Genomic DNA, 23,630 nt, shown 5'->3' on the forward strand with positions numbered 1-23,630 from the left:
CAAGCAGTAACATTGTAAGATACAAAATTTTGCATGTGGTTCCTCATACTCTATGCAACTTGCCTCATACTCTCCCGCTGAGTCATCTAGCTGATTGCAGAACTGGGCGAGAGCTGCCTCTCCTCTTTCGGTCTTGCATACTATAAATAGTCTAATATACTTTTCCTCGGAGATATACTAGAATAGGGAGTTCACTTAATCCATGTATATATCCTATAAAATAAAACTTTTTCTCAAGACTTTCTTTGTATGTAGGATAGGTGGTTTTGGGATAGCGATTTAATTTGCAGAGTTTTCTTCTGCAGCTGATGTTGGTAATAGATACCTCAGACAACACTGAATGCTGACTGTAATGTAGATGAGACCCGTGAGGCAATTGTTCTAGAGGCAAATTGTTGAATCCGCTTCTTAGCATCTGAAAATAACTAAGCAGCGTTATCCATTGCAAGATGTTTGTCCATTGAATAAATATAAAAGATTGCCGGACAAAAAGGAACATTTATGCGGAACATAAAACCATCTGTCTCGTGGGTATGTCCCCCTTCTTGTTCCCTTAATAGAATAATGATACCTCAGACAAACAAGAAAGAGAATGCAACTCTTTCATTGAACTACGTATGTCATTTTTCCATAGGGACTACAAGGAAGGAGATATGAATTGAGGAAACTTGATTTAAATCCAGGATATGAGATGAAACTAGGCTATGAGGAACTCCCAAGGCATGTATGTTTCATGCATATGCACATGAGTACATGACCACATCAATTGAAATGAAATGTGTTCATGGAGTGCAATGCAGAAAACTTTGATGCAACAGATGAAAATAAATACAGAACTGAAAGTTCATCCTCACAAAAAAAAATAAATGCGAGGCATTATTACAATTTACAAAAAGTTATTCGTTCTGTTTTCCGTTTTCACATTTACATAATCATGCCAAAATAAATTTTCCTTTTTATTTAACCATTGCCAGTGCAAGTGTAATACCATTTCTACTAGATTAACGATGACAATGACAAGAATATCTTTGGTTGGGGGTCAACATAGACTGAGAGCATACTTATGATCTTATGAAATGACCCTGTTAACCCAAAAACGCCCAAATTATAGGTTGTAATTTGTAGGCAAAATAAACAAGAATGTAGTTTAAAAAGCATCAATAATCATAAAATCCTACATAGGTATAGTGGCATCTACCGCGTTTGACCATAACCCAACCAGATAAGTGATTAAGTCATGTTGAGGCCTAATAGTGCCCATCGCACCAGCCCGGGAATTGATAAGAAAAATCTTAAATTTTCGTTTGACACAAACAATGAATTCTAAACATGTGTTGCATTTGCATAGAATCCCCATAAGAGAAACAGATGCCATCAGATAATTTGCCTTGATTTCAACTCTTGAAGATGACATATTATTGTATGTTAATAATATAATGAATTAATTTATGTTGGGAGAATGGTAGTGGCAAATTAGAGTGAGCAAGTCTTCACTTGGAACTGAAAATTCCAGTATCTCTTTATTTCCAGCAATTGACCCCATCAAACCAATATTATTAGCCATATCAGAAAATACGATTTCAAGAACATCAACAAACTAGCATACTCTTTTGGCATTCGGTAAAACCAACAATATTTGCAATACAGAGGGTCAAACAAACTCCAACAACTAGGAGGTAATCAGCTTGAAGCCTTATGAGAGAGAATATTGCCAGCATAGTCCATGCAACTGCCTATAGAAGAATACACAAAAAAAATGATGATTTATCAGAGAACATAATTATTGGGTGGGGGGTTATGCAAAATGTAAAGCAGAGGCAAAACTCAGATTCTATGTACTATCCCCTTCTTTGATTTTTGAAAAAATACCATACATAATCAAAGGATATTAAGAAAAAATTGGAATGCCATCACATGCTCTAACGTGTGACCAATCGATGTTTTCTTACTGTAAGGTAAAGCGTCCACCAGAAAAGCCATGAATCTTTCTTGTTCATCCGAGCCAATGACTAGACGAAAAACAAACACCATATGTAAGATGGAAGTACCTTCATAGCATTTGGATTGCAATCTTATGTAACTCAGCAGAGACATAACAGGATAGAGAGAGATTATTCAAAAAGTAAGATAACAACATGCAAGTTGCAACTGAGCAAAACAAGCAATTTGCACCTGCTGATCAAGAGACTCAAATTTCCAAACACTCTCACCCAGATCATTGATTTCATTCCACCACCTCAAACCAACTAAAATTCTCCCACTCAGATTTTTGACTACCCAAAAATCAAGAGCGGCGAGAAGGACAGTCATCATAAAAATGATGACAAAGTTATTAATGAAGAGGGCGGAGAGAATGTAAAATGCCAAAGCCGCAGCCTGCGAGATACAAAAACTGAAAAACATTACGTTTAAGAACAAAGAATTGTCCTATAGAGAAAGATACGAGACATTCAAACAGTGGAATAAAATAAAGTGAACCTTGAAGAGAACATGAAAGAAGCAAGTGTTTGGATTAGCGTAGTTTTCACCTACAGGCTGCTAGTAGAGTACAATTTGATGAATTAGCTATCTAAAAAAAGGGAACACTAATATAATATCTACAAATTAGAAGTTATATTTGGGATGATTTCTGATTGTTTGACAATGTAAAAAACTCTATACTCACATCATGGAAATTGAATTCACAAAGAAATCCGTTTTCTTTGCTGCTCCCACATATTGACAGTGAACAGAAGCCTAAAATGATTTAGTCGTACGTACATTAGACTGAATTAGCACAAAAAATATATTTCCGGCACACAATTTCATTAGGCCCAGCCACAGTTTAATTTCATTGTTCTTCAACATGAATGGGAGAAAAAAATAAAAAAAGAGAATGTGACTAACAGAGCACGGGAGAATGAAATAAAAAATTGAACAAGCAAATTAGATCTTATGATCATCGAAATGAGAGATGAGTCTCCATAGGAACGAAATACAGAAAAAATGATAGAAACTACACATACATGGCCGAGAAATAGCAGGTGACTGAGACAGTGTTAAAAAGAACAATGACATACAAGTTTTAGAGAGAATGCTCTTTTTCTTAATCTTCAAAAAAATACAACTACTGCAGTTACAAAGTTACAATATATAGACTACTGTAGTTACAATATATTTAAAATGACTCCACATAACTACTCCATATAACTACTTCACATAACTCCTATTTACAAGAAACTACCACTAACTTCTTAACTTCTATTAACTTCTATTCACATCAACATTCCCTCCCTTAAACTAAAAAGAAAAACAAACATTTAGTTTATAACTGACGCATCAACCATTTCCAGCATACTCCGTAATTTCAAGAATTGTTCTAACTTGAGAGGTTTTGTCATTATGTCTGCAACTTGTTCTTGAGAATTACAGTAACTCAACTCCACAATTTTGTCTTTGGTCAAATCTCTAAGAAAATGAAACCTTATATCAATATGTTTGCTTCTGCCATGAAAAACAAAATTCTTTGATAGCTGTATAGTAGAATTATTGTCACATTGAATCAAAGTACTATTTTCCTCCTTATGACCAAGTTTCTCTAAAACTCTTCTTAACCAAATACATTGACTGGCACAAAACGCAACAGCTATGTACTCAACCTCAGTAGTAGACAATGTCACTATAGGCTGTTTTTTAGAAGACCATGAAACTGCTCTAGAACCAAGTAAGAATGCAAAGCCAGAAGTGCTCCTACGATCATCCAAATCACCAGCAAAATCACTGTCGGTGTAAGCCACCAAATTTGTGCAACCATTCTTTTTGTAGAAAATTCCAAGCTCAGTTGTACCTTTCAAATACCTTAATATTCTTTTTGTTGCAAGCCAATGAGATTCAGTTGGACAAGACATGAATCTACTAATAAGACTCACTCCATACATCAAATCAGGTCGAGTTGCAGTCAAGTACATCAGACTGCCAACCACCTGTTTGAACAAAGTTTCATCAACTTTGGTTCCTGCTTCATCCTTTGACAATTTCGTGCCTGAAACAATAGGATTCTTCACTGGATTGCTTTTATCCATTCCAAACCTTCCTAGAATTTCATGAGCATACTTTCTTTGACACACAAAAATCCCATCTAAACTTTGTATTACTTCAATCCCGAGAAAATATCTCATCCTCCCCAAATCAGTCATGTCAAATTCCAACATCATGGAATTCTTAAAATCATCAAACATACTTTTATCATTTCCAGTATATATTAAATCATCAACATAAAGACTTACTATTAAAATTTTACCTACTTCCTTCGACTTTGTGAACAGTGTGTGTTCACATAAACACCTTTCAAAGCCTTCTCGAACAAAGTAAGCCTCTATCTTGCTATACCACGCCCTTGGTGCTTGCTTCAAGCCATACAATGCCTTTCTTAGCTTGTAAACTTTGCCTTCTTCACCTTTCTTCTCATATCTCAATGGTTGTTGCACAAAGATTTCTTCATTGAGTTCACCGTGAAGAAATGCACTCTTTACATCTAGTTGAAAAACATCCCAATTGTTTTGTGCTGCCAAAGCAAGTATTAATCGAATGGTGTCAAGTCTAGCAACTGGAGCAAAAACTTCAGTATAATTAACTCCATATTGTTGTGCATACCCCTTCGCCACTAGCCTTGCTTTGTACTTGTCTACCTCTCCTTTCTCATTAAGTTTGGTTTTGAAAACCCACTTAACTCCAATTGGCTTCACCCCTTTCGGTAGAATAGTTAACTCCCAAGTCTTGTTCTTTTCTATTGACTCTATCTCTGCCATCATTGCATCCCTCCACTTCTTACTCTTGACAGCTTGTTCAAATGTAAGTGGGTCATCTTCAGTGAGCATTATCATAGCATTCAGACCATCTTCATCTGACAAACCTTCACCTGTTACATAGTCTATTGCCCAAGATGGTGGTCCTCTTACCCTCCCTTCATTCAAAATTGGTGAATCATTTTCAGTTGATTCACTAGAAGAAACACCAGTTTCACTTGAGTTTCTTGTATCAACATCACTGCCTTCTCCTTCAATGTTACCTTCTTCTTCATTGTTTTCTATTCCTTCTTCCATGTTATTCTCATCACCATCATCGTTCCACTTTAAAACATCTGATCTGCATTCTTCATTGCTTTTGCCCCAATTCCAGCATTCATCTTCTTGAAAAATCGCATCCTTGCTAATGATGATTTTCTTGGAAACTGGATCATATAATCTGTATGCCTTTGATTCATCACTTACTCCCAAGAAAACACACTTCTTGCTTTTTTCATCTAATTTGCTTCTCTTCTGGTCTGGGACATGTGCATGAGCTACACACCCAAAAACTCGAAAATAATCAACCATTGGCTTCACATTGCTCCATGCCTCTTCTAGAGTTTTGTTCTGCACAGCCACAGTAGGACATCTATTGAGGATATGCACACTCCATTTTACAGCTTCGGGCCAAAACATTTTAGGAACCTGCTTCTCCGCTAACATAGAACGCACCATGTTCATTATCGTTCTATTTTTCCTCTCTGCAACTCCGTTTTGTTGAGGAGTATAGGCTGCAGTCAATTGTCTACTAATGCCTTGATTTTTGCAAAATTCTACAAACTCATTTGAGGTAAATTCACCACCTCTATCTGTTCTCAAAGAAGCAATATATGCACCAATCTCCTTTTCAACATGAGCTTTAAAATTTCTAAACATGGAAAAAGCTTCTGATTTTTCATGTAAGAAATAAATCCAAGTTTTACGAGTGAAATCATCAATAAAACTTAGGATGTACCTCTTGTTGCTATTTGATTCTGGTTTAATAGGCCCGCATATGTCTGCATGCACAAGTTGTAACTTGTTTGATGCTCTCCATAAACTCTTCTTAGGCATAGAGTTTCTGTGTTGCTTTCCAGTTAAACATTCTATGCATATCTTCTTTGGAATCTTGACTGAAGGCAACCCAATTACCATCTTCTTATCAAAAAGTGTCCTCAATCCGTTATAGCCTAAGTGACCAAAGCGGCAATGCCAAAGATGAGATTCATTTTCTGATACAATTTGGAAACACGAGGAAGCTTTTGGTATCATGGTAGCCAACACAGAAAACATTCTATTTCCACTCATATCTGACTGCATAATTAATCCTTTCTCAGAATGATATACCCTACACTTCCCATGTTGAATCAAAATAGTTAAGCCTTTTTCTTGAGTTGCCCTATGCTCAATAGATTATTCTTAAGTTCAGGAACATAATAGACACCAGAAATTGCCTAAGTAAATCCATTCACTTGCATACGAATGATACCTTTTCCCACAACAGCCATTCTGGTATTATTGCCAAGTTTTACAGTTTGGCTAAAGCTTTCATCCAGTTCTGAGAACCACTCCTTGTTTCCAGTCATATGATTGCTGCAACCGGAGTCAAGGAACCACACTTCTTCCATTTTGTCTTGCTCCAATTCAACATAAGACATTAATAACAATTCTTCATCTTTTTCCTTCTCTAATTCAACATAATTGGCATTTTTCTCCCAATCAGGACATTCATATTGATAGTGTCCTAACTTGTGACATTTGAAACATTCAATAACAGCTTTATTGAATGATTGTCTTCCCCTTCCTCGACCTCCTCTGAATGAACCATTACCTCTACCTCTACCTCTACTTGCTTTGTCTTCATGGGAGATCTTCAGAACCTGCTCTTCTTCTCCACGACTTCTCATCCTCTGCTCATGAACAAGAAGACTACTTTGCAACTCATCAATAGTCATCACGTCTAAGTTGTTGGATTCTTCAATTGAGCATACCACATAATCAAATTTTGAGATCATTGATCTCAAAATCTTTGCAGTAATGACTGTTTCACTCATACTTTCACCATGAGCCTTCATTTTGTTGGCTATGGTTAAAGTACGAGAAAAATATGCATTCACTGTTTCTCCTTCCTTCATTTGAAGAATCTCAAAATCTTTGCGTAAAGCTTGCAGTTGAGCCCTTTTGACCCTGGTTGAACCTTGGAATTTTTGCTTCATTGAATCCCATATATTTTTTGCCGTGTCCCTCTTGAGGATTGTTTCAAGGACTTCACGATCTATTGCCTGGAAAAGGTAATTCTTTACCTTTAAGTCCTTCAACTTCTGCTCCTCGATCAATTTGCATTGTGCCTCCGTAGGCTCTATTCCATCTGCCACCATTAATATCCCATTCTCAATGAGATCCCAATAATATTCTTTGGAGCGGAGAAAATTCTCCATCAACATTGCCCAATGATCATAATGACCATTAAACCTTGGAATTGCAGGCTACACGAAACTGCTACTCCCACCTTCTGCCATTCTTCTCAACTCGTTCTACTCGAAAGAAAGAAAAACTGCAGTTTCTTTCTTGACTCACACTCACTGTTTTCCTCACATGCACTCAATATCAGACCCCTACAATGGAGCTCTGATACCAATTGTTAAAAAGAACAATGACATACAAGTTTTAGAGAGAATGCTCTTTTTCTTAATCTTCAAAAAAATACAACTACTGCAGTTACAAAGTTACAATATATAGACTACTGCAGTTACAATATATTTAAAATGACTCCACATAACTACTCCATATAACTACTTCACATAACTCCTATTTACAAGAAACTACCACTAACTTCTTAACTTCTATTAACTTTTATTAACTTCTATTCACATCAACAGACAGATCTTGGTAAACAGTGTTTACACACTAAACTATTAACTACGGAAAGAAAGAGAAAGAGAGCGCCATAACTAACTGATCGTATAAATGTTCTTTTTTCATTTTTTTTTTCTGTCCAAATACGTATTTCTTTTTTTTTTTTTCCTTTCTTTTTCCTGCTCTCTATAGGCTTTATTGGGCCATGCATATGGCAAGCCCATTTTAATGACGCCTTTTATTTACACCTCCATTTTTCCATTTTACATGTCCGCTTTAACTTTTTTCACAAAAATACCCTTCTCAAAATTATTTTCGCTCAATATTAAAAAAAAAAAAGAGATTCATTTTTGTAAAGGATTTTTTGCCAAAAGAAGATACAGTGCGAAGAGTAAAACCGAGAGTGCAAATAGCAAGGCCCAATTTACATTTTTCCTGATAACTTGCATACAGGCCGGGCCCATCTATAAATGCTTGGTCTGTTCTTCACTTACCAGCACCCGAAAGCTATTGCACTAATTTATTATGATTTGGTGTGTGTTGTTCTTGGCTTGGAATCTTAATCAGGAATTTTTCTTGCATAGGCACAAGTTTTGTCTAGGTACATTGACGTCACATGAGTAGAGGTGAGCAATAATATAAGTGGTGCAATTTTTTATCTAAAAAATGAATGAATGTTAAAGAGGGAGGGAAATGAGAGGCTGTGGATGGAGAGACGTTTTCTTATCATAAGCAAAGAAGAGGTGGGGAGTTAGTTAGTTTAGTTGGGTGAGGGAAAGAGAAGCCACTTCCAATTTCACACACACACAGCAACACACTGCACTGTGTGGAAAGTAAGCATGGCAAGAGTGGTGGCACTCCAACAGAACCAACTATCTTTCTCTCCCTTAGCTTCCTCTCTTTCTGACTTCAGTGGAACCAGACTTCAAACTCAACTTCAGGTCCTCATATTCATCATCACTATCATTACATGCAGTTCTTGTCTCTTTTTAATTCCAAATTCAATTCTATGTCTGCATTTAGCAGTAGATGGTGAACAACATTCTATGTTCATGTATGTATTTATTACTAGTACTTGGTTGGTAATCTCACTTGAACAATTCTTGTACTTGTCTTGTTGAGTTGAATTGAATTATATGCTTTCCACAAACATGGAGTTAACCACAAAAATTTATGCATCCAAGTGATGAATAGAGATCATATATTCGTCCCTAACTCCCAACATGCTTATTTTGGGTACAGTTCAAGAGAAAACTATGCCATCCAAAAGGGTCTTTCTACGTCTCGGCATCGAGCACCAAGAAAATCCTAATAATGGGAGGCACCAGGTTTATTGGTGTGTTTTTATCTAGGCTCCTTGTTAAAGAGGGTCACCAGGTATGACTTACTTATTTCTCATTAACTCTGTGTATGCCTGTGTTTGTTTGGAGAATAATTTTTCAAGGAGTGATATTTTTTAAAACCTTTTATACCTATGTTTGGTAATTTTATATAGTTTCAATATTTTGATGATAAAACATGTGAATTTGGCAGGTGACTTTATTCACAAGAGGTAAAGCGCCTGTCACTCAACAGTTGCCAGGTGAATCAGACAATGATTATGCTGATTTTTCTTCCAAGGTATGTTAATTGTAAATGTAAACTACAAAACATTGGACTAACCTTGTAAGGCATGATGTGAATGTATGACTTTTCATCTTTGTTACTATTATAACCGGAGCATTTACTCTGTGTAGTATTTTTAATTTCCCAGATCTTGCATTTGAAAGGAGACAGGAAGGACTTTGACTTTGTAAAATCCAGTCTCTCGGCAGAGGGATTTGATGTTGTTTATGACATAAATGGTGTGCAAATTCCTACTTGTTCACACCTTCTGTGCTTATTTTTCACCTACAATTTCATAATATATGTTACTCTTCGGGTTCAAATCACCATTTTTCATAACATATCTCTCTTCATAATATATTTTTCAGGACGTGAGGCAGATGAAGTTGAGCCCATACTGGATGCGCTGCCTAATCTGGAACAGTAAGCTTCCTAATCTGTCTTTGATGTATTTTAGAAGTCTAATCAGCTAAAAAATAAAAGCAAATTGTCATTGTTCAATTCATTAATGAGTTACATAGTCAATTGAATTTGATTACTCTTTAAAAAAAATTATTGCACAATTCTCGTTCATCATATTTAACATTCAATATAGATAATCATTTGTAATGGGGATGATTTATAAAGTTCTCCAATTCTTGGCTTAACAAGATAGTGTTTGAAATCTAGATGAAGCTATCAACTGTTATGCCTTGCCCTTCATCTGCTTTGATATGTAGATATTAAAATGTTTTATTAATTAGACAGGGTTAGACCTTAGGCGTATAAATGAATATCAATGTGAAATTGAATTGGCTTTTGTTTTCAAAGTCAAAGAGGAATTATAGTCAATGGTATCAAGGGTAAGATTAGTCAGAAAGTGTATGACGATTGATGCTTTAATAAAAAAAGATTATATATTAAATCTTTCATTTAAAAAGGGAAGACTTCTGTAACATAGCATGTGAAACATCTTAGCTTCACAAATACTTAAATTATAAAATTTTAATTGCATATAAAGAAAAAGTCTCTGGTAATATTTTGTACTATGCCTTCAATCTCCATCTTGTTTATAATTTTCTCAATGTCAGGTTTATTTACTGCTCTTCTGCTGGTGTCTATCTCAAATCTGATCTATTACCTCATGCAGAGGTCAGTTTACATTTTATTACACCTATTTTCCTTTGATTTCAGAATTTTGTATTTATGATGCAATTATTGGGTCCTATCCTTCATATCATTAAGTTTTTCAGAATTATGCCATTTATGTAACTTTTTTCACAAAATTACTACTATGGTGCTTGCAAAAGATTAGTATGATTTAATTCATTAAACATAATATTGTGATTGGAGTGTCATATTCAGTTATTTGAACCTTTCGATAGTTTCACTGAAGGGAAGGGTGCACTATTCAAACTTAATTTTATGCACATGAATATGTCCTTTCTGAAATTTTCTCACTTTCCTATATAATTAATTTCCCTTTTCTTTTAACTTCCTGCTTCTTGGTGATAGACAGATGCAGTTGATCCTAAGAGCAGACATTAATTTTATGCACATGAATATGTCCTTTCTGAAATTTTCTCACTTTCCTATATAATTAATTTCCCTTTTCTTTTAACTTCCTGCTTCTTGGTGATAGACAGATGCAGTTGATCCTAAGAGAAGACATTAATTTTATGCACATGAATATGTCCTTTCTGAAATTTTCTCACTTTCCTATATAATTAATTTCCCTTTTCTTTTAACTTCCTGCTTCTTGGTGATAGACAGATGCAGTTGATCCTAAGAGCAGACACAAGGGAAAGCTTGAGACAGAGAGTTTGCTGCAAGCAAGGGGTGTTAATTGGACTTCTATAAGGCCAGTCTATATCTATGGACCCTTGAACTACAACCCTGTTGAAGAGTGGTTCTTCCATAGATTGAAAGCCGGACGCCCAATTCCTATCCCCAGCTCAGGACTACAGATAACCCAACTTGGTCATGTTAAGGTATGAAATTTGCAATGTTACTCTTCTTTAGCTGGATCATATTCATTTTTCTACCAGAGTAATGTATCATATTCATGCCTACTATGTTCCATCTTGTAATTTGAGTATTTAGAGGCAGAAATATTTTGATTCAAAGCTACCTTTCTTCTTTTCTTGCTGTTACTTCTTAATCAACAGGAAGTTTTAATTGCTTGCCTTCTTGGAAGCTTTTGAAGATTAATAAATGATTTCCTGTGAATGGAACAGTAAGTACATTTATTGAGTTTTGTGATTTTGGCTAAAATATTCTTCAATTATGACAGGATTTGGCGACAGCTTTTATCCAAGTTCTTGGTAATGAGAAGGCCAGCAAGGAAGTATTCAACATCTCGGGAGAGAAGTATGTCACGTTTGACGGATTAGCAAGAGCATGTGCTAAGGTAAGTCATTCTTGCCTTGTCATATTTAAGGTGACCAATAGAGAGCAGTGGGAAAATGCCTTAATAAGTGAAACAATTAAATTTGAGACATGTATTTTAGTATTGTAATTTTTGTTTGTTTTGGCATTTTCCAGGCTGGTGGGTTCCCAGAGCCAGAGATCATTCACTACAACCCTAAAGATTTTGACTTTGGGAAAAAGAAATCATTTCCATTCCGTGACCAGGTGATAAAAACGACCACACAAATCTGATACAATTAGAAAAGGGGAGGGGGCAAGTGTTTGTAACTTTTATAGTTTATTAAAATTGACTAGTACATACTATATAGTCTAATGATATATTGAAACATATGTGATTTTGTTTGGGACACCACTTTGCCCAAATAATTTAATTAACAAAAGAAAAAACTGAATGGCGTGTTCTTTTTTCATTGGTGAAATTATGATGAATAATATTGATATTTTATTTTTCTTTGTTGTGCAGCATTTCTTTGCATCAATTGAGAAAGCAAAGAGAGTGCTTGGGTGGGAACCTGAATTTGGGCTTGTAGAGGGTCTTGCAGACTCGTACAACCTGGACTTTGGTAGAGGAACATACCGGAAAGAGGCTGATTTCTCAACAGATGACATAATTCTTGGAAAGAGTCTTGTTAGTGTATAAACTTTTCTATTTCAATTTTCAGTATTTCACTTATATGTAGAAAAGCTGTTCGGATTTTCTACATTAGGAAGTTGTGAAATATTCATGAGCTTTTCGTTCAGTATTTTTAAAATATATATATAATAAATTGTCTTATGCTGATATGTACCAAAAAGAAAATAGTTTATATTATGCTGATGATGGAAAATGGGCCGTGGATTCAAACAAAATAAATTATAAAACCCGACAGCCCCAACATGGCTTGAGTCCTTATCTTACTATCCACAATCCTTAGCCACTCTGTTCACCATTATACACACTCCACTACTAAATATAATTGGCAACTCATTCATAGGTGAATCTAACTATCTAACCCATTCACAACACATTCATATTTACCAAAAATTGTCTTTAGCTCAAGAGTTTCTTTGCAAGTATACCACCGGCTGCTACTTGCCGCTTCTGCCACCTTGAAGAACCAATTTCAGCCATCCAGCATTTCACCATTCATCATATTCCATTTAAAGTTTTTTTTTTTTTTGCGAGGTAAATTGTGCTTCACTCTTGAGAAATATTTAACTTGCATTATCTTGATATCCTCCCTTTTTTTTCAAAAAATGTCCTTCTCCCTCTGAAAAATTATTAGATGGTTCATATTATTATGTTCTTAACTAATCTCTATATGATAAGTAATTAATTGTTATTAACTTTTTTTGTAAATTAAAATCTTTAACTGTTTTTTGTTAGCGCTAAAAATGGTTGACGATCAAAATAGCCATTTTAAAATGGCTGACATGTGCCCAATGCAAGTGAGCCCCAAAACGACCAAAATTTGAACAAAGCCCAATCATGTGCTGAAGAATCGAAGGTGGGAGCAGCTAGAGGCAATTGCTTCAGGTCTACAGTGGCATAGACCACAAGTCCCCGTGATCTCCTGAAAATGTTGGTAGTAGTGAGTAGTTTTGTATAGGAAAAACGATTGATGAATGTATTGTTGGACATTTTAGTGTAATTGATCTCTTTATTATGTTAAAATAAGAGTGCACGCTTGTTTTAATGTAATAACGAGATGTTCGGTTTAGGCAAAAGGTTGGAAGTTACATGGAAGTTACTAACTTCCATCAACGGTTGGAAGTTACATGGAAGTTACTAAAACTTCCATTAACGACAATTTTTTAAAAATAAATAACTTCCATCAACCGCCAAAAACCACCTGTTCTTTGATTATAAATAATCATCCTGGTTCAGAAAGCATAACATGTGAAAAACTCACAAGACCAAAACAAAACTCTTGAATTATAATCTTCTGATTTTATCCGATTGAACAATTTTGGTTGAACCCCGAAATTTGATTCAATCTGAAAGTGTTTATACACGACTTCAGATTTATCCAGGATTATCTCGATTTTCAAAATTAACCAACAAAAGATTGAATCAAATCTTTCGAGATGACGAACGATAGTTCGAAGATGACAAGCAAGTTTGCGAAGTTGGACAAGTTTGAAGGGCAGGATTTCAGAAGATGGCAGAAGAAGATGCACTTTCTCTTGACAACATTGAATGTGGTGTATGTGCTGAGTACACCGATGCCGGTGTATATGGAAGACGAAACTCTGGATCAAACAAGGAAGCGTTCGAAATGGGAGAACGACGATTACATTTGTCGTGGACACATTCTGAACGGTATGTCTGACTCTCTCTTTGATATTTATCAAAATGTTGAGTCTGCTAAGGAATTATGGGACTCTCTTGAATCCAAGTATATGGCAGAAGATGCCTCAAGTAACAAATTCTTAGTTAGTAATTTCTTTAATTACAAAATGATTGATTCGAGGCCTGTTATGGAGCAATATAATGAACTGCTGCGGATTTTGGGTCAGTTTACTCAACATGATTTGAAAATGGATGAATCCATTGCAGTTTCATCTATAATTGATAAACTGCCTTCTTCTTGGAAAGACTTCAAGCATACCTTGAAACATATGAAGGAAGAGTTGACTCTGGTTCAACTCGGCAGTCATTTCATGATTGAGGAGTCGCTGAGGGCTCAGGAAATTGACAAAGTCAATAATAAAACCGTAGCAGGTTCCTCTTCCGTTAATATTGTAGAGGAAAGTGGAACAGTTAAGCAAAATTACAATGCTAAAGGTAACAAACGAAAATTTCAAGGAAATAAGAACAAAGGTCCAAACAAACAGACAAAATTGTCATGTTGGAAGTGTGGGAAACCTGGTCATTTAAAGAGGGATTGCCGGGTGTTCAAAGGAAAGAACAAGGCTGGTCCAAGTGGGTCTAATGATCCTGAAAAGCAACAAGGTCAGATTGTAGTGAATAATTTTAATTCGAATACGAATTCAAATTATGTATCACTAATATCTGATGCATTCTATGTGCAGGATGATGACGTTGCTTGGTGGTTTGATTCGGGAGCAACAAGCCATGTGTGCAAAGATCGTCGTTGGTTCAAGGAATTTAGACCAATCGATGATGGCTCTATTGTGAAGATGGGCAATGTTGCAACTGAACCAATCCTAGGATTAGGTTGTGTTAATTTAGTTTTTACTTCCGGGAAAAGTTTGTATTTGGATAATGTCTTATTTGTACCTGGTATTCGTAAGAACTTATTGTCTGGTATGGTTTTAAATAATTGTGGTTTCAAGCAAGTAATTGAAAGTGACAAGTACATCTTGTCAAGACATGGTTCGTTTGTTGGATTTGGTTATCGTTGTAATGGAATGTTTAAATTAAACATTGATGTTCCTTTTGTTCATGAATCTGTTTGTATGGCCTCGTGTAGTTCTATAACTAATATGACAAATTCAGAAATTTGGCATGCTAGATTAGGACATGTTCATTACAAAAGATTAAAAGATATGTCAAAAACAAGTATGATTCCTCCTTTTGATATGAACATTGAAAAATGCAAAACTTGCATGTTGACCAAGATCACTAGGAAACCTTTTAAGGATGTTAAAAGTGAGACTAAAGTCTTAGACCTTATTCATAGTGATTTGTGTGATTTGCATGCTACTCCATCATTAGGTCATAAAAAATATCTTGTTACTTTTATTGATGATGCATCAAGGTATTGTTATGTATATTTATTAAATACAAAAGATGAAGCTCTTGATAAATTTAAAATTTATAAGAAAGAGGTAGAACTTCATCAAAATGGGCTAATCAAAACTCTTCGTACGGATAGGGGAGGTGAGTATTATGATCCGGTTTATTTTCAATCTACTGGAATAATACATCAAACTACAGCTCCCTATACACCACAACAGAATGGTGTAGCCGAAAGGAAGAATAGAACCTTGAAAGATATGGGGGAGGCGGATGTGATCTTAGGAATAAAGATCAAACATGGAAACAATGGTATTTCCATCTCTCAATCACATTATATTGAGAAGATATTGGAGAAATTTAATTTTAAAGATTGTTCTCCGGTAAGTACTCCCATTGATCCTAACCTGAAGCTATTACCTAATAAAGGTGTAGCAGTGTCTCAACTTGAATACTCAAGGGCGATAGGATCACTCATGTATGCAATGATTAGTACTAGGCCTGATATAGCTTATGCTGTTGCTAAACTCAGTAGGTTTACAAGTAATCCTAGTTCTCATCATTGGCAAGCTATGAATAGAGTATTCAAGTACTTAAAGGGAACCATTGACTATGGTTTGACATATACTGGATTTCCTTCGGTTATTGAAGGTTACTCTGATGCAAGTTGGATAACCAATATGGAGGATTATTCATCCACAAGTGGTTGGGTATTCCTCCTTGGAGGAGGTGCTATCTCTTGGGCATCCAAGAAACAGACCTGCATTACAAATTCAACAATGGAATCTGAATTTGTAGCTTTAGCAGCAGCTGGTAAAGAAGCTGAGTGGCTAAGAAATCTAATCTATGAGATTCCATTGTGGCCCAAACCTATACCTCCCATGTCTATCAGGTGTGATAGTCAGGCAACTTTGGCTAAGGCATATAGTCAAGTGTATAATGGGAAGTCTAGACACTTGGGTGTTAGACACAACATGGTTCGGGAGTTAATCATGCATGGTGTGATATCAGTGGAGTTTGTGAGAACTCAGCATAATTTGGCCGATCATTTAACCAAAGGGTTAAGTAGAGATCTCGTAAAAAGGTCGACTGTGGGATTAGGATTAAAGTCCATCTGAAATCTCTTATGTTAAGATACCCAATTCCCATCTAATATGACATTAGGTGCTGAATTCAATGTGGAAAGCTTAACATGTAGAGATTGGAACACATCATCGAAAGTATCCCAAAAGGAATGTGTTCGGTTCTGTAAGTTAAGGAGGTTGAAGTATAACTTCTCAATGGTTCTTTTGAAAAATTGCATTTACAGGTGCAAGAAAGAAAAGGACTACCTATATAAGCATGAAGTTTAGCCGCTTCAAGAAGCTGGGACTTGGCTTTGATATGCTTATGAAGGATAGGGACACAGGCTAGTAAAACTAGTGTCGAGCAAGAGTAATGTTATAAACTATTGTGCAGATTATCTTCATGTATTCATTATGAATAGAAAGGGTTCAATCCTTAGTGACACCCTGATATTCGAATATTTGAAACGTGTAATTTGCTAAGATGAAATTCAATCGTCACGATATTTCATCTATGCAGTAGTTTGTGGTATGTTATGACTTTGGTGATTTGATCGGTAATTACACTAAAATGGGGGAGGTTTGTTGGACATTTTAGTGTAATTGATCTCTTTATTATGTTAAAATAAGAGTGCACGCTTGTTTTAATGTAATAACGAGATGTTCGGTTTAGGCAAAAGGTTGGAAGTTACATGGAAGTTACTAACTTCCATCAACGGTTGGAAGTTACATGGAAGTTACTAAAACTTCCATTAACGACAATTTTTTAAAAATAAATAACTTCCATCAACCGCCAAAAACCACCTGTTCTTTGATTATAAATAATCATCCTGGTTCAGAAAGCATAACATGTGAAAAACTCACAAGACCAAAACAAAACTCTTGAATTATAATCTTCTGATTTTATCCGATTGAACAATTTTGGTTGAACCCCGAAATTTGATTCAATCTGAAAGTGTTTATACACGACTTCAGATTTATCCAGGATTATCTCGATTTTCAAAATTAACCAACATGTATGCCTTTATAAATTGGAGTTTTCATGATGTATTCAAGGCCCGCAAACTAAATTCAATAAAATTTATCATTTTCAAGTACTTTACTTCGTTTACAATTTTATTTATCGCTTTCGTTACAGTTTTTTATTATAATTGCATAGGAATAGTAAAAGTTAGTCGAATTTCAGTTCGCTGAGTGTCAAGAAAATTTTGAAGGAAACTAGGAATCCAATCCAGAAATATAGAATTCAACTGCCCACAAGGAAATCACTTGTTGGTAATCAGTCATTTTCGCAACTAATCAGTCAAATTTGGAACCAACAACTTCAAATTTTCATCTTATCAAAGAATCAAAGTGTCCAACTATTTACGCCAAATTAATAGATATTAATATGAACTAATATTCATCTTAACAACTCATGAATGTTTACATGTACAAAGTTAATTATCATATGTAAAATTGATTTAAATTGTTTTAATTTTTTATACGTAAATTAGATTTTAGTCATTACATCACGGATCATGACCAAAACAAAGTAATCATATTATAAAGAGAACAAAGAAAATCTTGCTTTAATTTCCCTAAATCACTCCAAGATCAAAGAAAGATATAAGTGGGGCCGTAAAGCTCCCAAAAACAAAGGAAATAAAAGAATAAAATTTACCGAAACTTGTCGGAATATATTATCGATTGCTAGTTATTGGAGAAGACAAAGAAATACTACGAATATTCTCAAACGAATATTTTCGGTTAGTCAAATTCTTTTGCTTTCTTACCAGTCAATTTTTCGAAGCCAGATATAGTTATTCTGTTGGTCCAACTTAACCATACAATCTACACTCAAAAGAGGATAACCGGAAAAAAAAAATGGTAGACTTTTCATTTTTAGCACAAAAACCAAAGCATAGATATCCAAATATTTTAATGGTCGGTTGGGGGCGAAAAGTTCATAAACATTATCCTAAATATTACAAAAGAATAGATTAATGGTATATTTCACTTTCATTATCCTCAAAAATTGGGTTAAGTGTACGATGATGACCTAATTATATTTGAGCGTGTCTAGCTTTTAGACCAAACTAACCAAACCAGAAAAAAACGCCTATGCGCCGAGCCAGGGTTGGTCGAAGGAGGTACACTAATCGCAACGTGGCGCTACTAGGGCACCCCTTCAAGGTAATGCTGACACGTGTCCCACCGTAGAGAAACATACTGGGTGCTAGACACGCAATGGATATTATGGACCCCACAAAAAATAAAGCATACGCAATTAAAACTATTAATAAGAAAATAACGTGGGGTAAGAGAGTGGCCATGTGGAATGAACGTCGACGTGGCCTCAGTGTAATTGTGGACCCACTTAACCTAAGATGTTGATTAAGAACAGTCGTTTAATAGAAAGACACGTGTCGATAACGGTCGACGTGGCTGAGCATGAGGTGGGACAAAATGAATCCCCTAATTACGTAGGGGTAGTAGGGCCAGTCGGTGATGATATCCTATTGCGTGGGCGGTGGCAGTTAACCAGAAAACTATAATATTCTATGTTTTTGCCTTTACACTTTACAAATTCTTTTTTACTTAAATCAATATCTAAGATTATTAGTCTTCCAAGCCCTATATAAAACTATCTAAAAAGTCACTTCGTCTAAGTGATACTTATCTAATTCACTAGAAAATCATTCATCCACTTAAACAAGATTTTGAATTTCAACTTTGTAGATATAAAAAAATATAAATGCAAAGAAAAAACTCTTATTAAAAATAATAAATTAAATATTTTAATAAAAATTAATCATCGATAAAATTAATAAATATTTTACATTAATAATATAATTATAAATAAAAATTATGAATATTATGAATCAATAATATAATAAAAAAAATTTCTAATTCTACTACCATATAAAAAAAATCTCAATATACTCTATTATCACGATTTTGATTTGAATTGCGATCAATTTCTTTAGTTTACCACCGACATTTTATATGTAAGTTTTGCTTGCTAGCTAGATAGTTTTAAATTCGTTGATAGATAATGTAGCAACACGCTAACATTTTTTACATTGTTCACATTCCAAGTCGACGTGATAGTGAAAAAAATATCAAGAAAATAAAAGAAATTGAAAGCTAATAATAATAAATTAAATGTAGGAATAAGTGTCTTCTCTAAGCTATAGTGGTCTTTGTAATTTTTATATAATCCATTTATCAGTCTTTTAGTTTACCAATGTTATCTAGTAATTAACTACTCACGTAGCTCTTAAAAATATGTAGTAAAGTAAATAAAAAAGACCATAACATTTAAAAGTATTGAAGTAAACTTCGTGACAATTAAAAAGATTAAAAGGTAAACAAACACGTCACTTCATGATAAAATAAATTAAAAAAATATGAATGACACAAAACTTACGTGGTTTAAATTAGAGATAAACAAAAATTATGATATTCAAGGTAAATGCTTATCATATCGCAAAGTTAAATCCTAAAAGGATAAAAGAAAGAAAGAAAATATAAGGTTACTGCAATAATAAAAATAATATCAGAAATACATTTACAACATTAAATTTTAAAGTAGAAAAGAATTAAGCAAAAAAGATAAGAGAGAGAGGAAGAAAAGAGAAATAAAGGGTTACTACGATAACAAAATAAAATATGTATAATAACACTACAGACAACGATATCCTCATTTTGTTTGTTGGGTACAAATTCAGACGATGGTTGTTTGCACATCAAATACGTGAGTCAGATGCTATTTTTACACTTAAGAGTTAGATGATCAAAATAAAATATGTAATAACATCAATGACAACAACATTATCCTCATATTATTTGAGTGGATACAAACTCAGCCGATGTTTGTTTGCAAACTAAATACATGCATGAGTAAGATGCTATTTTTATGTTCAGAAACAGATGAATAAAATAAAATTTGTAATTATTTGGTTGATACAATATTATTTTCATAATATTTGATTGATACAAACTTAGTTGGTGTTTGTTTGCAAATTAAATATACGTGTGAGATGTCATTTGGTAGGTATGAACTCAATTGATGTCAGATAAACAAAGTAAACTTTGTAATAACATCACCAACAACATTGTGCTCACATTGTTTGATTGGTAAAGTTAGTTGGTGCTTGTTTGCACACTAAATGTTAAATCAATTGATTTTTTAACATTAAGAACCAGAAGATGAAAAAATTGTGACATTACTAATAACATCAATCTCATATTATTTGGTGAATACAAACTCGATGAGTATTTGTTTGCACACTAAAACATGAGTCAAATGACATTTTTATATTAAGAGTCAAATAAACAAAATATAAATTATAATAACACCATTGACAACATTATCCTCATATCATTTGATTGATATAAACCTAGTCGATGTTTGTTTGCACACTAAATACACGAATCAAATGAAATTTTTATTTTAAGAGTCAAATGAACAAAATAAAATCAACAATATAACATCAATAACAACATTATGATTACATTATTTGGTAAGTATGAACTCAATTGGTATTATTTTCACACTAAATATGTGAGTCAAATGACATTTTTTATCTTAAGAGTCAAATAAATAAATTAAACTTTATAATAACATCACCAACAACATTTTGCTTACATTTTTTATTCGTAAATTTGGTTGATGTTTATTTGCACAATAAATGTGCAAGTCGTCACCTTTTTACTTTGAGAGTCACATGAACAAAATAAAATATGTATTAAAATCAATGACATTATGTTCACATTCTTTAGTAGAAATAAACTCAATCGATATTTGTTTGTATACTAAATATGTGAGTAAAAAAATAACACTTTTATGTCAATAGCCTAAAAAAAACACAAAGATTATTATTAGTAACTCAACATGAATAAAATAAATAGATTTATTTAATTGACCCCAAGTAAAATAGAGTTAAACAATTCTGTCTTAAATAACCAATAGAATTTAGATAATTCTCTTATTCTAAAATTTGATCATTAATGTTATGACTATTACATTTAATGTATCATCTTTCATTTATATGTAAAATTAAAACTTTATATTTATTAATAGAATTTTAATAATTATAATTATAATAAAATTATAAAATATTAAAATCTTAATAATTATTTTTTTAATTCACTTTAGATAAATAGTTATTATAAAAAACAAACTTTAGGTAAATATTTTTCATTTAATTTACATCTTCCAAGTATAATACTTGGAATATTTTTCAACATTTTCATTATAATTTTAATTAAAAATTGTAGATAAAAAGAAATTAAAAATTTATAGATACAAATTAAAAAAAAATTCCAGCCATATATATTTTTTTAAGGTGAATAAAGAATATAATAATTTAAAAAATAATTATTAAAATTTTAAGATTTTATAATTTTATTACACAGATATTTATGTATGGGGTATAACCAAGTCTTTATTTGCACATCAATGAATGAAAGAAAAATTAAAAATGATGCAATAAATGGAACCGTCATAACATTAATGATTAAATTCAAAATAAGATAATTATCTAAATTTTATTAGACATTATTGAATATGGGATGTTTAACCCTATTTTTACTTGAAGTCTACTTGAATATCCCTATATATAAATTGAAATATTAAGATTATATATTTATTTTATTTTTTGAATTTTATATAATAGATATAAAAATTATTTTATATGATATATTTTTTTATCAACATAAAAATGTGAAAAATATCGAGTTAGAGGTATCTTTTAAAATATACTAATTTATTCTATAATAAAGCATACACATCTAAAATTTAAAAAATTTCATTAGTAATAATTAAGGACAATTTTAATTGATTTTTCCTGAGACAACACTCTAAATAATAATAAGTTTTTGAAATATGTGTACATAAAAATATATTTAAATATTTATTGACATATCTAGTATATAATATACATTTATGAAAATTAAAAAAAATAATTAATAATATATTAAAAATTATTCTTATAAATTATAAAATGTATATTTAATATCAGTGAAAGTTACAAAATCTAGCCTAGTATCACTATATTTTACTATATATGGTACTGTCCCTGCGGGATCTCATCGCATGTAGATATAATTTGGGGAGATTTTATTTTTCTAAAAACTTATTAATTTCATGGATTAATTAAATTATAATTAATCAACTTCTTCTCTTCGTATGCTATACTTATTATATTGTAATAATTCAAAGCCAACACCTTTAATGCTACTTGTCTTTATTAGTATTTGTATTTAATATACATAAATCCATACAAATATATTTTAATTAATGTCAATAGATTTTTTTCTTGTTTTTACCTCGCTAATTTCAGGGTTACTAAATTTTAGTGACGAATTTTTTTAAAAATTATATATAAATTGTTCCGTTACTAATTTTATTTTTTAATAATAAAAAGATATTAAAAATCTTGCTAATTTAGTTATATTATATAACAAATTAAAAAAATCATGATTAAGCGAAGTATTGGATTTTTTACGAACACATGAAAAATATATAGACCATACATCGTTATTTTATTTATTTTTTAAAATAAAGATCATACCTCGTTTTTATTTTCGAGAAGAAGATCGTACCTCGTTATATTTCATATCTTCAATGACACACACAAAAAAAAAAAAAAATCATATCTTCAAGATAGCACGAACACAACAATAATATAGCGAATATCTTCGTATATGGCAATTCAACCGTACCATGATTATTTTGATTCATATTTAGGACTTAATCAAACTTTTCCATAGGATGCAAAATGCCTTTTCTTATTTCAAATTAACATTAAATGGACAGATAAGTGGCATGAAAATAACGAAATCAAGAAATTTGCTGATTTTAAGCTTTTCTTTGCAAGCAAGCGATCAAAGATTGTACCAAAATACTCTGAAATTTAATTACTATAGACCGCAAGTTTGATATAATCTATAAAGATTTCATTACTGTGCTCGAGATCGAAGTATAATTCCAACATTGAATATATATATATATATATATATATAGCTTGGTAGAAAACGTTAAAAGTTGGACTAAAATGATAATATAAATTAATTAAGCAAAAGTTTGATTATCCAACGAAAACCATTTGTCACCGTAGGATCTCGAGACCATCTCTCTAACCGTTGGATGAAATTACACTAGCAGAAGAAACAGCCTCCAAGTCCATGAGGCCAAAAAGTCTATATAAGTCAGCCTCCACC

At 33.0% G+C, this 23,630-nt stretch overlaps 2 protein-coding genes across 2 annotated transcripts; one reads left to right on the top strand and one right to left on the bottom strand.

Annotated features, from left to right (window-relative positions):
- Nucleotides 1–1,549: 1,549 nt before the first annotated feature.
- On the bottom strand, nt 1,550–3,057 carry LOC114398896 (Golgi apparatus membrane protein-like protein ECHIDNA). The gene is made up of 6 exons (XM_028360998.1): nt 3,006–3,057; nt 2,666–2,736; nt 2,479–2,535; nt 2,173–2,376; nt 1,950–2,009; nt 1,550–1,733 (listed from the first exon to the last, which is right to left on the bottom strand). Exons 1-6 carry the CDS (start codon nt 3,055–3,057, stop codon nt 1,590–1,592), a joined length of 588 nt encoding a protein of 195 aa, XP_028216799.1. The 3' UTR covers nt 1,550–1,589.
- A 5,315-nt stretch (nt 3,058–8,372) lies between these two features.
- Nucleotides 8,373–12,458, top strand: LOC114400574 (chloroplast stem-loop binding protein of 41 kDa b, chloroplastic). The gene is made up of 10 exons (XM_028363086.1): nt 8,373–8,602; nt 8,904–9,038; nt 9,195–9,281; nt 9,415–9,505; nt 9,635–9,689; nt 10,337–10,397; nt 11,015–11,236; nt 11,539–11,655; nt 11,790–11,879; nt 12,139–12,458. Exons 1-10 carry the CDS (start codon nt 8,501–8,503, stop codon nt 12,313–12,315), a joined length of 1,137 nt encoding a protein of 378 aa, XP_028218887.1. The 5' UTR covers nt 8,373–8,500; the 3' UTR covers nt 12,316–12,458.
- The last annotated feature ends 11,172 nt before the right edge of the window (nt 12,459–23,630 follow it).

Source organism: Glycine soja, chromosome 19 (assembly GCF_004193775.1).
Source record: "Glycine soja cultivar W05 chromosome 19, ASM419377v2, whole genome shotgun sequence".
Taxonomy (NCBI): domain Eukaryota; kingdom Viridiplantae; phylum Streptophyta; class Magnoliopsida; order Fabales; family Fabaceae; genus Glycine; species Glycine soja.